The sequence below is a fragment of the Podarcis raffonei genome, chromosome 1, assembly GCF_027172205.1.
Source record: "Podarcis raffonei isolate rPodRaf1 chromosome 1, rPodRaf1.pri, whole genome shotgun sequence".
In the NCBI taxonomy this organism is placed as follows: domain Eukaryota; kingdom Metazoa; phylum Chordata; class Lepidosauria; order Squamata; family Lacertidae; genus Podarcis; species Podarcis raffonei.
In genome coordinates, this window is record NC_070602.1 from 50,343,627 (window position 1) to 50,361,574 (window position 17,948).

Genomic DNA, 17,948 nt, shown 5'->3' on the forward strand with positions numbered 1-17,948 from the left:
AGGGCTGCCAGGTTCAGATCTATGTCAGATTTTGGAAGACGCCCCCCCACCTCCCTCAGCAACCCAAGGGGTCCCCATGCCTTTGTTGTTAAGGAGCCGCTCCCCCCGCCCTCGGTCCTTTCCTGGAGATCTTTTTTGGTGCTGGAGGTGGAGGTGCCTACACTGGGGAGGCTTTTAGGAGTGTGCGCGTGCGTGCAGGTGCTTAAAGGCGGCGGGGGTGGGGAGAGATGGGAAACGTCCGTTTACTTTAAAGTGAACTGATTTTAGGACCCAAACCCTTGCCACCTGTGCACACTTTTTTGGGGGGAAATACTTGGAATTTGGGAAATACTTGCAACTGAGTTAAGCAGGGGTCGTAAGGTCAAGGGGTGCGGGTTGCTTAAAAGCAAACCTATAAAGACTTTCCCGCCGTAAAAATAGTGCCAAAACTCCCGATTTCTATTGAATGGGGCTTGTCAGAGTAGTATTGGATGACTGTGTGTTGGCCGCCTGTCCGTTATGCAGAAGGGTGCTGGAGTGAATTGTGATGTCTCCACTGCCATCTGTATGAAGCTGTTGGGTTCCACTAGGGACCCCATTTGTACCATGGAGTTAAGCATATGCTGATGGTACTCCATTTCTCTGTTACATCTGAATCAAGTGTGACTGTGCAAGCCCTGGATGAGTATGTGGTATGCACAGGAAGTGGGGGTGAATCCTGTTAAGACCAAGGCCCTGTAAGCGACTAGCTCTGTGCGTGGATTTTGGGAGTTTGCTTTTTCTGGACCAGGGTTCTACTCCCTCTACTGGAACTGGAATGTCATATGGGGGTGCTCCTTGATCATTCTTTATTTCTGGGGGTACAAGTGACCTCAGTGGCTAAAGGTTACTTTTACCACCTTGTACTCTTGCACTAGCTGTGACCATTCTTGGACCAGTGCAGCCAAGCTACAGTGACCCATGCATTGGTAAGCTCAAGACTGCATTATGGCAGTTTGGTCCGTGTGGGACTGGCCTTAAGGCTAGTTTGGAAGCTGCAGCATATAATATCTGTGTTGAGGGAATTGTGCTGCTAAGTGAAGTTGAAGGTTTCATTATACCTACATATTCCTAAACTTAAGGGAAAAAAGGTTATTTGAGAGACTGCCTTCTCCCATATAGATGTGTCTGCTCGCTAAGGTCTTCAGAGAAGGCCCTATCACTTATTCTGTGGCCCACAGAGACTTATCTCATGTTAAGCTGGAAGAGGGCCTTCTCCTTTTTGGCCTCCAGCCTGTGAGATGTACCTGCTGTGGTGAGCTTTCATCTGCTGTTAAAAACACAGCTACCTTATTTGAGGCTTCCCTGGCCTCTGATACAATGACTTGAATGGTTCCCGGTTCCTGTGTTTGTGTTATGTTTCTTTTATCGGACTGTTTCTATTGTATATAGAATTGCTTTGTTACACTGAATTATTTTGTTGCACTCCATCTTGATATTTTAAAGAGGTGGTATGTAACTATTTTAATTTAAACTTTCAAAGTTTCTGGAGCCCTTTGGGGGTTTGAGTCTGGTAATTCTAAATGTATTCTTTGCTAGTTTGGATAAATCATCTCACAGAAACTGCTTTATCCTGCTTTTATCAGGATTCTTACATCATGCTTCTGTGGTATATGTAACCCCACAAATACTTGAGTCTACTGCATAAGACTTTGTGGCCCATCACAAGATTGTCACTAGGACTTTGTGGTTTACATATTTGAGCTGGAAAGAAAAGGGGGAGTTGTAAAGTTCTGTAAAGGAGAGAGTGGGAAGTGTGGGGTGTGGTAGGGGCTCAGTAAAACCAGAGAGGTGTGATAGCACTTGTTTAAGGAGAAATCATTATTTATTGTGTTTTGGTTAATGCATGTCCATAAACAGAGCATTGAACTAGGATGAAGCCACTTATAGGATTATTATGTCTGACTTGTGAAGAGCATTCTGAAGAAGGAAATATGACAGGAATGCCCACTTTCATGACAATTTTTTGCTTTGAGATAATGAGTGAAAGAAATTAGAGAGATTATATAGCCTGCTTGGAAGTCTTTGATGTTCACCAGTTCCTGCTAAACAAAAGCAGTCAAATTTTAAAGTTCTTTGGTTTAAATGAAATGTTTGAGATCTATGTTTTCATGTCCTTTGAGCTTGCAGTAAAAACCCTCAGGCAAATAGACAGAATTATCCTGGAAGCAGGGTAGGCATATGCATTGAACATGTGGCACAATTCTCCCTCACCCCCCACCCCATGATTGAATTTGTGTAACATTTCCAGAGTCTCAGTGTAAGCTCAGCAGCTGGAAAAGGTTAGCTGAGGCAGGGACTGAGTAGTCAGGTTTATGATCTGACAGGAAAGGTATGGTGTCTTTTTAGTTCTGTCACCTAACTCAGTTCTGGGTGTTCAGCAGATTGCTTTGTTCAGTGAGTGTATCCTGTTTGATTTAAGCTGGTGGCTTCTGAGGGGAGGGGGGATCTGAGGGAGGGAATACTTTGGCTTTACTCTTCTGGTCCCTCCCTTTGAGGTTGACAACAGTGTTGGCTAGGTAAATATAATGGCTGCCTTTCTTTACCGTACTGAAATATGGATAAAATTATGTGGATTTTGCAATCAACGCAGCACTGGAGGCCCAAACAGCTGTAGTGGACACTTCTATATTGAGTCAGCAGGGTTGTTGATAATATGAAAGAAATAGGGTGTGCTGTTCCCATGAGCTAAAAGCAGGAATCTTAAGCAGGAATCTTAAAATTACAATTAGTTGAAAACCTCTCTTGCAGTTAATATCTTCAGAGAGATCCCTTTTCCAGTTATCATTTAAGGACATTTGGTTTATGGAAGTATGGAACAAGTTATAATACTGCATCTATGGAATAGTTTCCCTGTGGAGATTTGCTGTACATAAATGAGGGTCAGAGTAGGTTTAAATGGTGGTGTGACTGATGCTTTCAGAATGTTGCGAGGAGTGAAGCAAGGTTGCATTATGGCTCCCACTCATTTTAGCATTTATATGAATTATTTGGTGCCATATTGAGCCAATGCAAACACCCCTCTCTCAGGAACAATCTCAATCTTGATGTATGCAGATGATTTAGTGCTCCTCTCTCATTCCCGATTGGGTCTCAAAAAGCTCCTGGAGGTGTTCAGCAAAAACAATAAATTGGGAAGCCTATCCATAAAATACTCTAAGACCAAGATTATGCTTTTTGGCAAACACAGTCCTAGGCAGTGCTATTTAGAAAAAGAGGTGCCAGAACTCACTATGAACACTTCCCTTGTTTTTATAATGACAATGATGCCCACCTGAAAGGTGTGGGACCAAGTTCTGGTGAGTTCTGACTTTAAAAAATGCCCTGGTCCTAGGTATAAATGGTGCTTAGATCAGAAAGCTACAGAACACACTTGCTCGATACCATACCTGGGCCTACTCTTTAGTGAAACCCTCTTTTGGAAGTGCCATATGGAGGCAGTGAAAGCCAAAGCACAAAAAACCATAGTGGCATTGATGAAGTTCTGTTACAATAAGGGAGGGAAACTGATTGAACCTGCCATAAAAATATTTGGTAACAAACCACTTATTCAAATCCTCTTTGTAGCATTGAAATATGTGGCTTTGATTCAACTCCATTAAAGTTTTGGAAATTGCGCAGAATGTCCCCCCCCCCCCCGAAAGCTATACTCTCTGCAAACAGGAATATCAGCAGCTCGTCCTCATAAAGAACCAATTAAGGCAAGAGTGGCTAGTTAAAGTATATTTTTAAAAATACTACTATGCCTATTGAGAGTTTTCCTGTACTATGCTATATGGAATTGGGTGAAAACCAACTCTGGAAAGCAGCTTGTCAAGATGTTTTAGATCATTATTGTTTTCTAGAACTGAGCTCTGCTTTGACCTTGAATAAGTGTCAACTAAGGGATTGGCTCTGCTGGATAGAATCCAGAAAGGACCTGCAGCTAATTAGAAATACCACATTCTCTTCCCCCACCCCCCAGCTCTTGATAACTATTTCAGTGAAGCATAGATTAGAAAAAGCCTACTGCTAAATAATACAATAAATGAATGACCATGAAGCTTAGGGTGCTTCAAATGTAACACCAACCATAATTTGGTGTTATGAGAACGTAGTATCATTTTCAGGCAAATGGAAATAACGGTTTTCCAGTTTGGATGAAAAAGCAAGCCAGCTAGGTTTCAGTCCTGATTTTCAGTAATCAGTTACTGATTTTCAGTAATCAGTAATGTACAAGGGGAGGAGAATGTGCAAGTCAAAGACTCCTCAGGCATTCTTACATTCCTGAATGTAAACCCATGGTTGAATAACCCATTAAATTTTTCAGATCTCAGTGATGTTTGTCACATGGGGCAAAAATGAAGTAGAAACACAAAGTCTATATGGCAAGGCTGTGGAATTTTCAACACAATATTCAGCAGTCAAATTCATCCATAATCTAAAGTCCTTTAACATCTCATGCCTTAGGAATGGTGAGCCTGTGACCTTTCAGACGTTGTTGGACTCTAACCTTCATCTTATCCAGCCAGCATTGTCAATGATCAGGGATGATAGGAACTGTAATCCTACATCCGAAGGGTCACAGGTTTACCATTCCTAGAGCATGGGATGTTAAAGGAGTTTAGATTATGATTGAGTCTGAATGCTGAATATTGTGAGTTGGTGGAGTCTTGCACAACTCTTTTATTTTGCTGACTTTTGTGTAAAAGCATTTAGATCTGGATCAGATTTTTAAATGAATAGGCATATTTAGCTACAACACTACCTGACACTAGGGAAAATGAGATTTCAAAAAATATTTTCACTGTGTCTGCCTCCAAATGGAGAACAGACCTAGCGGAAAGATCCAGAGTAAGAGGAGTTATTTCATAATATGATAGGAAGCATTAAGATATGCTTAACTCTCTGCTAGGCATAGGATCAGTCTCCACTGAACACTCAAGTTTTTTAGGTGGTATGAAATTTGACTATAGTGTTTGGTCTGTGGTGGTCATTTCAGTAAGCTTCTCAGTTGAGTGAGACCAACCTTTTTTTGGACCTGAGGGTACACATAAATTGGATAAACTGTTGAGAGTGCCACACACCTCATCCAAATGCACACCACATGTTCTGTTAGCTACAATCAGAGTCCTTTTTTAAAGCTTAACTTAGCAGGGTAAGGTGCTCCAGGGAAGGCTTCTGTAGATGTATGTGCACACCCAGGAACCACATTGGTGATCCCAGTTCTAAGTCATCAAGTGAGAAAAATGTATATGTAATTTCGTCCATAAAGCTGTATGAGTTTTGTCCACCAGAATACCACATGAGTTTTGTCCACCAGAATCCCAAATACCCAGTACTCCAAATTCTTTCCCATCCACTAGTTTGGCAATGTCTACATTCAATAACCAGTTTTCCATGTTCAGCAAGAGTCTTCTTTCTGTACATGGGATGTAAAAATAATAAATTCTCCTGCTAAAAAGAATATCAGTAGCATATCTGCCTCATAGAGCTCATAACTTATTCTTAAGTGCTTTTCTAGTGCAGATCTGGCAAAACTGTAGCCCTCCAACACTGCAGTGATCCAGTTGCGCACCACGAGTTGAGAATATTCAGAATCCCTTGGTAGAAGAAAGCTTGGGGCTGTCTGCATCCTGCTGCCAGGGTAGGTTTTTTTGGACAATTTTAGATAACTGTGAGAGTAAGATGCTGGAACTAGAGTTGTTTCAAAACGAATGAGTCACGGCAAATGCTAGTTAAAGTTTCCATAGAAACTGGGTATATTGCTAAGGGCAGATGGTTGACTGCAATTTAAGCATGGTTACAGCATTAGCTAATAGCTCAGAGGAGCAAAGTGCCTTGCTCTTTACCCCCACTGAGGTCAAGCATCTCCTCCAGCCTGGAGAGACTAGCAAAGAATAGCTGAGGCTGACTTTGCTGATCTGCTGTGCCCTGAATACTTCCTGATCTGCCTTGAAGATCATCTGCCCATATATGTCGTGTTTTGTCTGGTTACAGGAATGCGATTTGACTTGCTGCGCAATAAGCTTACAGCCATCTGGAAAATAAGGACAATGAAATAATTGTGTAAGCATTGAAGGAGAAGGGAAGAGGTCTTGTGCAAATCGCAGCTCCCTTCAACAATCAGAATTTGGACAAACACTCGTGAATTTTTTGGGAAATGTCCAGAGATTCCCTTAACGAAGCATGAGTGACATTCATTTGACCTTCTCTGACCATATATTTATTGAAATGCTAATATTGATCTCTGATATTAGCTGTAGCATTAGCTTTGGTCGCAGTAACTTAACTTCTGTTTGAGGGCTGATATTTTAGACCAGTTGTTTTTGGAGGCACTTTCTGTTTCTTGTTTCATGATAGAACTGTGTTCATGTCCTACCTCTTGAGAACAATGATTAACCTTTCTAGTGATCTCATATATGCAGTTATTTATTGACCAGTGGTGTGCCTCCTTTGGTGGTGACTCTAATCAGGAGTCCATTAATGTTTTAGTGAACATCCAAAATTCCAAAACTGTTGTCTTTCTCAAGCTAAGAATGACATTTCTTCATGGAGAAGGTCCAAAAGTACTAGAAACTGAGTTCTTCTCAAACCCCAGAACTCTTTGGCTGCTTTTTCAACATGCGCCACTCAAGGACAACCTGTCTATTGTTGAATCTGCCCCCTCACAGTTCTGCTTGTAGCACTGTGAAGAATCCTCATGTGTGTCTCTGTTGTTGGTTTGATAGGCCAGTGGGGGAAGGAGTATTTGGGCACCCTTCCACTGCAACACCTTGCTGTGCAAGCTGTTTGGCTATTTGCCAACTCTGCCAATGGAGCGCAGGAAATGGGAGCCTTTAGAATCAATGCGTCAGGCAGGGGGTTGGTGTAATCTGTTGCGTTTTGGCTTGTATGCTACAAACAGAAAGCAACCAGGCTGTATTTGCACAGGAGGGGGAAATGGATGGAGTACAGCCAGTGGTGTTCCCCCAGCCAGCCCCCTCTCACCTTTGATATGAGGAAAGGTTCTTCTGGACAAGACATCTGTGGCAATATATAAAGGAGAGCAGCTTTGGGAGATGATACTGAAGATTGCTATGTATTTGCTTGCTTGATCTGTGAATCCCTGTGCTCTTCCTTCTGGGTTTTTTAGGAGAGCAGTTAAAGCTTGGAAAACATGGAGCAATACCCTGATCTACAGGAAGACCTGAGTTTGGAGGATACCAATGAATCCCTTAATCAGCTCAAATTGGCCTCTCTAGATGATAAGAACTGGCCACCAGATGAAGTGCCTGTTTTTCCTAAGTCAGGTGAGTACTTTTACTAGCAATGAAATGACTAGAAAGGAATCTATATCCTGCAGCACTAATCTTAAAATATACCTTTAATAGCTTTTTATTTATTAGATTTATTTATATCCAGACTTTCAGGATAGGCAGCACCCAAATGATATCAAAATAATTAATAACATAATAAATAAGTGGAAAAATAACAAGATTCAGGGTTCAGCAGGTTCTTTTTGTGTTATGTTCTTGCATGATAGTTGTATATAGCCCTGTGGGGGCAAGGGTAGTCTAGTGGAGCATTCTCTGAGGTCTTTGCCTGTCTGCATCTCTTTCCTCTTTAAGATGCTGCAGAAGTACTAGTTAGCCCCTGTATCTAAACTGGGGTGTAGATATTATCTAAACGGGGTGGTGAGAGCATAGAATGCTACAGACCTTATATGCCAGAGAAGTATCTGCCTGTCTGTGCAGTGTAAATAGTTTATTCTAGTAGATGAATGTGGAATTCTGTAGTGGAGAATTTTAGATCATTGATTACTTTCCACTAATAGTGTGTTTATACATTTGAGGCAAATATTGACAAATAAGCTAGCACAATCGGTCTGAATGCATGCGATGTTTTTTATTGAACGTAAAATGAACAATTGCACAAAACTAATGCTATTCATCAGAGTTCCTTCTGGTTCTGTGATATACCTGATCCAGCGACGCGGACTTATAAAAAATATTGGGGGGGCCCGGGAAAGCTCATGAATAATAAATAAGCTCATGAATATGCAAATAAAGTGGCGCCGCCTCCTCGTGAGCGAATAGGGGAGAGCGTGCTGCGCCTATTAATCAGCTCCAAAGGAAATTGGGTGGAGCTTTTGCTCGGGAGGGAGGGCAGGAGGCATGCAGCCCGCCCCCCCTGTGCATTTTGGGCTGGGGGAGGGGCGGCGATGGCGCTCTGCTGGAGGGGCGCCGGAGATTATTGGGGGGGCGGAGCCCCCCCAAACGAATTTTTGAGGGGGCTCGGGCCCCCTCAAGCCCCATGGAGTCGGCGCCTATGACCTGATCCCTTCTCTGTGTTTTTGTATCTTCGTATAGCTGTGCTGGTTTTTATGTTCTCTGCATTTTCCTCTCACCCCATCCCCTTTATTTTAAAATGTAGATGACTTCAAGGGCTCCCCTGACCCTGTCACTCACTTACGATGGGATGACCCATACTACGACATTGCTAGACACCAGATTGTGGAAGTGGCAGGTAATGGGTTCTTTTCATTTCTTTGTCTTCTACTTCAGAAAGCATTTTGATATGGCATAATGTCTTGGGATATAGGGTCTATTTTATTGTTTTGCTGTTTTGTTTTATTTATGTTCATGTTTTTATCCTGTATTTTATTCTGTGAACTGTCCTGAGATCTTATGATGAAGGGCAGTATATAAATAAAATAAAATAAACCAGCAGTGGCCCAACAATAGGTTGGATCCCAAGTTGTCCTTTAGTGAATGATAGGATTCCTTCTGTTTGTAGAAGGAGCCAAGATCCAGCAGAGGCTCCTGCTGGAGGAAGGAAGCAGGGAGGAAGCTGTTTTTGCCTGTTTCCCTTGCAGGTCACGGCACAACTGTCCATGCTGTCCTGGAAGATTCTTTGACTCGTAGGTGCAGTTCTGCCCATGGGTAGTCTGGATCCAGCCAAATAGCTTGATTCACATAGTGGTCATCGTCGTTGTGAAAATAGCAATTGTACAGAGGAAGAGAACTTTGAGAACCATGGGCCCATTAGAGTTATTTGATAGTCACTTGAAGCAGCAATCTGACCCCAGACTTACAAACTACGTTATGAACTCCTCAGTCAGATGTTGCATTGGCTGATAGTACCATGAGTTACTGAGGTTTGGTTGGCTGGGGTCTGGAGAAGGGCCTTTTCTATTGTAGCATCTGCTCAATGGGATGCATTCCAGGGTGGATGGGTTCCAAAACTGGGATGTTTCCACCAACTGTTGAAGACCTGTCTCTTTCCCCTGGCATTTCCTGACAATGTCACCAGTTTCTGTTGTTCCAGTTACTGTGGTTATTGCAATAATGTTTTTACTTGATTTTAATTGTTTGTTTTACTTGATTTTAATGGATTTTGTGTATTGTGAACTGCATCAATATTTTTGCTAATGAAAAGTATCACATAAGCTTTGAAAATACATTCTGATAAATAGTGACTATAGCATACTGGACTTAGAAGAGTTCAAATCCATGGTCTGCCATGAAGTCTACTAGATGACCTTGGGTCATTCATTGGCTTGTATCCGACTGAGTCATACTCAGAATAATTTAATTCCATTGATTGCAGTGTGTCCACTGTCAGTATGACATAATCAGATAGAACCCATTATCCCTCATCCTGGCCTACCACATAGAGTTGTTATGAGAATAAATAGCAGGAAGGGAGGACCACGAACACGTACTGTACCTCACCTTGAGTTCTTTGGAGAGAAGAAGGTGGGAGAAAAATAGTATGTGCAAACCTGAAAACTCATTCTCCCGAAGAAAAACTGTTTTAACTTGTTTGCAGGCTAGAAGAGACTCTGCATGTGTGCCTCTAATTTTCCTGAGCCATGGCAAATCCCTCAACTGTCTGAACAAATCAGTCAACTTTAGGTGACTGCCAAGTCACACTTGAGTCCAGGGCATCAGTGGGCAACCTGTGAACTTCCCTATATTGCCAATGGTAATGGAATATAAAAATGTAGTCCAGTATCACCTGGAATGCCACAGGTTCCCCACTTCTCCTGTGGAGCATCCTGGAGTGTGGAATTGTGCCACAGCTGCAGGGAAAGAGTTAAATCTTAATTATTTTTTAAAAAAACTTATAAATGCAATACTTACAAACACAAAACAGAACGCTAAACAAACTTATTATACATAGATACACACACCTCTCAATTTAGATTACAAAAAAGAAAACAAACAAACAAAACATACAAACATAAATCTTGACTTCCCTCCACCTATGTGTGGCTTCCTTTATTTCTTTTCTTCTTTTTGCTGTGTTATCACTATTATTTTTGACTATCTCATCTTATACCCATTTCTTCTTAATTTTTTACTCTATAAGTTTCATTCATTGCATATTGATATATTAATACCAGAACAATGTTTTTTGATGTATTCCTTCATGCAAGTCCACTCCTCTATCAGTTTTGGTCTGATTGGCCTCTTACCACTGGTGTAAGTCTTGCTGAATCTATATATTCATAAAATCTTATTTGCCATTCTTTTATTGAGGGAGTTTTTTCTCCCTTCCAATTTTTTGCTATAATCATTCTGGCCGCAGCGGTTGCATATAAGAAAACTTTTTTCCTAGTGGCAGGAATGTCAGTCGATATAATTCACAAGAGGAACGCCTCTGGGGTTTTTTACATGATATTTTAAGCATTTTTTTAAGTTCCTCTTGAATGTTACTCCAAATTTTTTAATATACACACACTCCCACCACATATGATACATGGTTCCTATCTCTGTTTTATATCTCCAGCACAAATTAGATTTTGATTTATAAATTTTCGCCAATTTGACCGCGGTTAAATACCATTGATATATCATTTTCATTATATTTTCTCTGATTGTGACACAGGCTGTGAATTTGATATCATATTTCCATAATTTCTCCCATTGATCTAAACAAATCATGTGGCCTATATCTGTGGCCCACTTAATCATAACTTCCTTCACCTCTTCATCTTTAAATTCCTATTCTAATAATAGATTATACATTTTAGATAATATCTTTTTAGGATTTTTTAATAACACTGTAGTTTTGATTCTTCTTTGCCAAATCCGATAATCTTATCCTGCCTGAATAGGTGATCAATTTGATAATATTGTAGCCATGTATTACAATATTGGCCAAGTTCTTCATAAGATCTTAACCTTAATTGGCCTTGATCTTCTTTTACTAATTGCTGATATGTGACCCATTTGCCTTCCGTATTTTTCTTTTTTCTTTTTTCCTTACATTTCACTGACATTCCTGGGTTGTCCTGTATGGCTGCTTCACTTACATTGTCTGCAGTTCAGTTACTGATTTTAGCAAACTTGGTTTCCTGCAAAGAGGAAATTTGCTGTGTAAATGATTGCTGGCAGATTGCTGGCAGTGCTGTTCAGAAACTGGAGGCAGGAATAAATGCTGGGAGTTTATTTATCACCAGCTTTTGCTATTGACCATTATGCCAGGTATTGCAACAGTACATCCTCTTGGCTATACAGACCATTATTCCTTATGCACATTGATAGCTACTGCCAACCAGTGCAATATAGAAGTGAAGACTGGTTAATTTATAGCAAGCAATTGATCGTTAGAAAAGGGAAGAAATTGAAATGGCAAATGATCTGGAAGAAGTAGGAGCTGTGCTTAGCTTTTACTTATGCTTTTACTTACACTTTACTAACATCTGCGTGGAGTTCATCTCCTCCCTTCTTGGTAGCTTGGTAGTTTGTTTTGGCTTGGTAGTTTGTTTTGGGCTCTAAAATTACTGAATTCTCTGGAGTTTCTCTCCTCCAGACATTCTGGCTGCTCAGGATAGTTCAAGGAATGGTTATTTCCTCTGAGACAAAACACATCTTAACAGTTTTTGAATTTAGTTTTGATTTTCAGTGTGTGACCTGAGAAGTCCTCAGGATGGGATAGTTCTCTCCTCCCATTGCAGATACATTGAGGATATCTTTCTATTCCCTGGTGAATTGGCGAATTGGTGAATTGACATTAAACAATTTAATCAAACAAAGATCCCCAGTGTTAAGTGACTAGATGAGTTCAAACAAGATATTTTCTGATACGCATTGTTATTCAAATGTATAATAATAGCTCTATTGCTGACATTCCAGGATTTCAGCCAATTGAATGAGCTTCACTAACATCATGCCCAACTCTGGCAGTATTGCACATTCATATACTTTGATAAATAAAGAATTCCCTAACAACTGACATATCCTTTTCCACTATTGATAACATTAGTTATTTCTTTGTTCGTATAGATGTATTTTGAAGTGCTTTCCCCTGTAGGACTATGTATTACTGAAGATTCATTTCACTTAATATTTTTTTAACTGGCAACCACATGCCTTAGATTCCTCTAACATCTATCACCCAGAGCGTTAGCACTGTGTTGGCTTCTGACATCCTGAATGATGGAAAAAATCTCTTCACTGTGGGCTCCCTTAGCTCTCAACATGGTTCTGTGAATTTTCAGTGCCAATTAGGCTTGTGGGTGGAGTTGCGGTGTGAGTGAAGAGCAAGCTGGAATTTAACTAATAGCTATATATCTTTAAAATGTGGATTGCATAGATGCATTTCTAGCACCACTAGTATACTCAATATTTAGAGAATCATCTCAGAAAGTAAAAGCTTTAAATACACATAAATGTGTAGGCTCTTTATTACTATACTTACAATAGAGGCACATCGGCAAGGGTTGTGTGGGATTGTATATACTGCCAATAGCCTCCATTTACTGAAATTCCCTGTTCAGAGTTCTTGTCCTAATTAGGAAAAGTTAATTTGTCCACCTTTTGCCAAAAAAATTAAAAAAGCACAACTAAACAAAATGACTGCAAAGAAATAGTTTGACTAGATGCTGTATCTATTGGCAGCTATCAATGTCTTGAAGGCATTTCAAGGCTGATTTTGTTTCTTCTATCTCCAGGTGACAACCTGAACCACGGCTGCTACTGATTGATAGCTTGCACAATGGAAGCAGGAGGCTCTTTTTAATCCTCTAACTTGTGCCCTTTCAGATGTTGTTGGACTCCCACCACAGCCAACAATGCCTGTGGTCACAAATGATGGGAGTTGTAGCTGTAGCTAAATATTAGGCTAGTCTAGGTAGATATGCAACTTCCTTGTTGAACTAGGGATGGTTGTCTGAGGCAGAGACGCAACCTGAACTTTGGGGAAATGTGGTCATTTCTGATACCAGGCAGCGTTGTAACTTTGGTTTTTAAGACAATGGAAATGCCATGTCCTTATCCCAAGTGATCATCCAGATTACATGCCATAGGCTATTCTGAATTTAACCTTTGGGACGCCTATCTTTTATTACTGTGGCCTTGGGGCCCTTGATATGCCTTGACAATTCTGGGGTTCTCTGGAGTCTAGAAGTATGAAAGTTGCTGGAATAACTTGTGATGGGGAGCATTGATTAGTAAATCTTTTGGTTTCCTTTCTTTGTTTGATTCTGCTTTAGGCTGAATTATTGGAAATGATTGTTAATACTTTTGAATTCAATTATTTCAGTGTCTGATGAGCAGTTATCATGCTGTACTCCAGTGATTGATTTGGGGAAAACCTCTTAAGGCTTTCTTTCTGTGTTCTTGCAGCAGCATTTTTAAAACTGGGAGACTGCCGTTGAGCATGCGTCTATGTGTTGTAGTGGGACTTTGGGACACTCTAGGTAAAGGATAGGGAACCTGTGGCCCTCTAAATGTTGTTGGTCTACATCACCCATCAGTCCTGGCCAGCATGGCCAATGGTCAGGGGTGATTGGAGTTGTAGTCCCAACAACATCTGAAGGACCTAGGTTCAGCATCATTGCTCTAGGATCTGGCCTAGGGCTGTCCTTTGGCGATGTACATCCTTTTGCCTCAAATGGAGCATGCTTACTTTCCTGTAATCTACAGGAACTTCTCTTCCTGCTTCTGCCTGTGTATGTTTGCTGGCTTTTCAGAGGTATTGACCAAGTAATGAGGGATTTGATTTCCTGAATTATTGTTTTGTTTTTTTTAGTTCTGCCGAGCAAGAAGCAGTCCTTGATCCCAGAAGTGTTAGGAACTGAAGTTATTTCTTAAACTCCCCTGTGACTGGCTGCTCTTGGGTCTCAAAACTTGTGTGAAAGAGGAGTGGAACAGGTGGTGGTTCTGAGTTCTTAAATCCTAGAGCATTCTATTTTCTATTTTCTATATATCAGGACCAATATTAAGGACCTTGAAATGGACATGGGAACATTCATTTTTGTAACTGAAAATGGGTTCACTGACTTTTCAGTATTAGCAATATCCTGTTGTTTAAATGTCTGGTAGTATGAAAAAGCTATTGTTTACCTTTTCATGCATACCTTGTATGGGAAACCTGACATATAAAAAAGCAATAGTTCATCCAGATTGTAGCAGAGTCTAGAAAGGGAGGAGGGGGAAAAATCAACTTCTAGATCTAGTTAACAACTAGGTAATCATGTTTTTGAGCTTGTTGTAGTTGTGAGTGTATGCAACTGTGTGTGTGTGTTGGAACTTTTCTGTCCAGCCCTTTCAGCTCAGTCCTTAAGATTATTCTGGTTAAAGGACTTTGGTTATTATGGTATAATGTAACTTTGTTTCTGTTCCTCCAGGGCAGGGTGCACTTCATGGGGTCCAGCCAGGTAGGTGGAATACCTGGTGTCATTGGCATTTAAAGAATGTGGCATTCTTTAGCATGACTGTGGCCTGTGGCTGGGTTATCTCAGGGGAGCCCAAATTCTGCAAAGCTGAGGGTGGCATCCCAGAACCTCAAAGTTGTACTTGATGTGCATTATGTCAAGTAGATTGCAGCCATGCTTCTCTAAGCTGGTGGTATAGCCATCTTGGTAGCTTTCCAAACTGGATACGTGGCTTGGAAATTCCCTGGCAGAGCTCTGTGTGGACTTCAGCTTGCGGTCTTCACTTTGGGTGCCGCAGTTCTCATTTGGTGCTTCAGCCTGCCTTCTTTTTTTCTTGAATGGTGATGGGTGTACTATCCATCAGGACATGTCTCCCAGGCAGTCATTACTGCTAACTTTCCCAATCGGAAATCTTTTGCGGGTGATTTCTTCTGCAGCTAAGTTTGCAGGATATTGCATGACAGTGATGTGTGATTTATCTTATTTGGAATCTATGCAGGATGGAGCTGTTGTTGCTTTATTCCCACTGTGGCATCATTCAGACACAAATCTTTGGCAGAACTTGGCCTTCTTTATCCCCTGTGACCCAGCAGTAGGCTGAACCCATTGTTTGCGGAACAACCTATGCAAGTACATTTTCCTGCCATTCTCTGTTTATTCCATTGTAGGTCTTCCATTCTTCATCATCTCTTCTTGCAAGTGGTCACTGGCCTGCTGTATCTGCAGATCATGTCTCTGATTCTATGCTAATCATTTCTCCACCAGTTTAGATGCAAGTAGATGGTTACTTGGAAACACTGACTAGTGTCAGTTCTCCACTGTGCTATTTTTCTAGAAAAAGAGGTGCCAGAACTCATCATGAACACATCCCTTGTTCTCTTATGATGGCAACCTGAGAGGTGCTGGAACTGAGTTGTGGCTGAAAAATGCCCCTGTTCTCCATCTCTAAATGTAGCCATTGACTTTTGGCTTCCTTAGGCATCTCTGCATATATCTAGAAGCTCCATGAAGGTCACTTTGATCACTGAAGTGGTGTAGAGGAAGCACCTTGAACTGCCAAGAACCCTGAATTTTTTCAGCCTTGTTTATGATGACAAGACTGTTTTGTACCTTCAGAAATATAAATGCCCTAGACAAAGAGGTGCTGGCTCTTAACTATACCACCATTGCTTTCATTTCTTTGCCTGCGTTATGTCTCAAGCCATTTCCCCGATCACTTTAAGGGTCATGTCATCAGCTTGATAGTGCAGGAAAAGGAGCAGCCATAGACTTCCTGTTTAATCAAGATGTGTGACAACTCACTGTGTTATTTGCAACACGCAGTTCTCCACATTCTGCATTCTGAGAACTTCTCTGAAGCTTTTAAACAATCTGTTGTTTCCTTATTCACTTAGGTTAATTTAGATGCATCCCCGCCCCCCATGGAAAGAATCCCTGCTGTGGGAAGTGCGGTTGTTAACCAGAGTATTCTCAGAGGAATAAAAGAACTGCTGCACGTCAAACAATGTGACGTGGACATGTTTTCCTAGATGGGGAGAATGTCAGTGTGTATGTGTGTGTCTGTGTGAATTATAAAATGCTGCTGTGTTATAACCTAGGGTATTTTACACTTTGTACTGCAATAGCAGAACATTTCTAATTAAATGGGCTGCCATGTGCAGATGAGTACTGTAATTCCACACCTGAGGCATTAATCATTTCATTAAAAAAATGATTTTTTATGAAATGATTTTCTCATTTGATTTGCATAGAAACTTGACACATGGGTTATTGTTTCATAGTGTTCCTGAAGTTTATCACACTTTGGACTTGTTGCTTAAATTTCAAATGGCCTGGGGATTTTTCTAGATAATGCACAACATGGAAGTGCTTTAGTTTATTTGAAGATAGTCTTGTAGAAGTTGTTGTTATTGTTAGCTTTGCAGCTGTACCTGGTAACAACAGCGCCACACACCACAACTGTGCAATGGAATTTCTAATGCATACAATATTTTTATGGTTCAACACCAGCAGGGGCTTTATTTCAGATTTAAGCAGGAGCTTTTATGATAATTACAGCTAACCCGTTTGGGACAAAGGCAGTTGAATAATTGCTTACTGTTGGGTACATGCTCAATGCTCCCTGCATGGACTGATGGGACTCTATCTAGTTGTGTCATACAAGATTAGTGTTAGGGTGTATATTTGCATTTAATGGAATGTTATGCTACCTTGACTAGAGCATGGTCTAGAAGTAGAAGCCTATAGAAATAAGCCTTGCTTAGTCTATGAAAAACAAATACTGGAGAACAATCAGGAGATGAACTAGAAAGAATCAGTGACTATTAAGAGGCTTCATCACTTGATTTGAGATTGCATATGGGATACTTACTTCAGGTAACCAGAAGCTTGTGGGGCAAGTGTAACCATAAACTGGCTTTTAATTGTCCAGGTCCTGAGGAGCTAGGTTTGACCTGAAGTTGTAGTCTTTTCCAACTTTAAGACCTTGAAGTGGAACCATAGTTATATGTGTACCTTTCTCTTGACACTTACAGCTGGCAATTTGAAGATCCATCCTAAATACCCCATCTGCCTGATGTTGTTTTCTGACCCACCAGTTGGAAAATGCTGCTCTAAAGCAGTAGATGTCAATATAGTTTGATCTTGCATTGTGTTCTATTTATACACTGCCAAGTTTTAAAAATCAATTTCTCAAAAACATCTGCACAGGACTAATTATCATAAAATGTTGCATTGGTGAAAGTGACTACTATAATTCCACACCTGAGTTATTAATCTATTCAGGTTCTTTTCCCATTTTCCATTACAGAAATTCACATTGTCTTTGTCAAAGGAAGATTCTCCATTTCTTAATAGAACAGCTGTGGTTTGCAGAGTCAACAGATACTACCATTCAGGTCTTGCCACTCAGACTTCTTTGGGCAGGAGCATTTCTTCTTCCAACCTAATAGGGTTTCTTTTCATGATATATTGCACCATCATGCGTACCGGGAATTATTTTTGTTCTCATCAAAAAGGGGTGCAAGGCTGCAAAATATCTCATAGGAGCACCATTTTACTACATTGGTCACAAGATTGTGACACCATTCAATGTACTGCCAGGAGCATCTGCAATCTACTCCAGTGCATACACTGGATGTGCGTACACACAGTTTGTGGCCATTGAATATATGGGAAGCTGTTTGGAAGTCCCTTGGTTAGGTACTCTATTTTTGGGCAACCGTGGGATAAACTGTTGGACATTGGTCTTGTGATCTGGCTGTAGTTTTGTACGGTCATTCCGGATGACCTCTGCATTGCTCTT

At 40.8% G+C, this 17,948-nt stretch overlaps 1 protein-coding gene across 1 annotated transcript in view; it reads left to right on the forward strand.

Annotated features, from left to right (window-relative positions):
* Positions 1–17,948, forward strand: part of ARHGAP1 (Rho GTPase activating protein 1) — a 31,657-nt gene that overhangs the window by 351 nt on the left and 13,358 nt on the right. Inside the window, exons 2-3 of the mRNA XM_053387066.1 lie at positions 7,133–7,289; positions 8,413–8,505. Coding sequence (XP_053243041.1) covers positions 7,157–7,289; positions 8,413–8,505 — 226 coding nt within the window. The 5' untranslated portion in view covers positions 7,133–7,156. The remainder of the gene's footprint in view (positions 1–7,132; positions 7,290–8,412; positions 8,506–17,948) is intronic.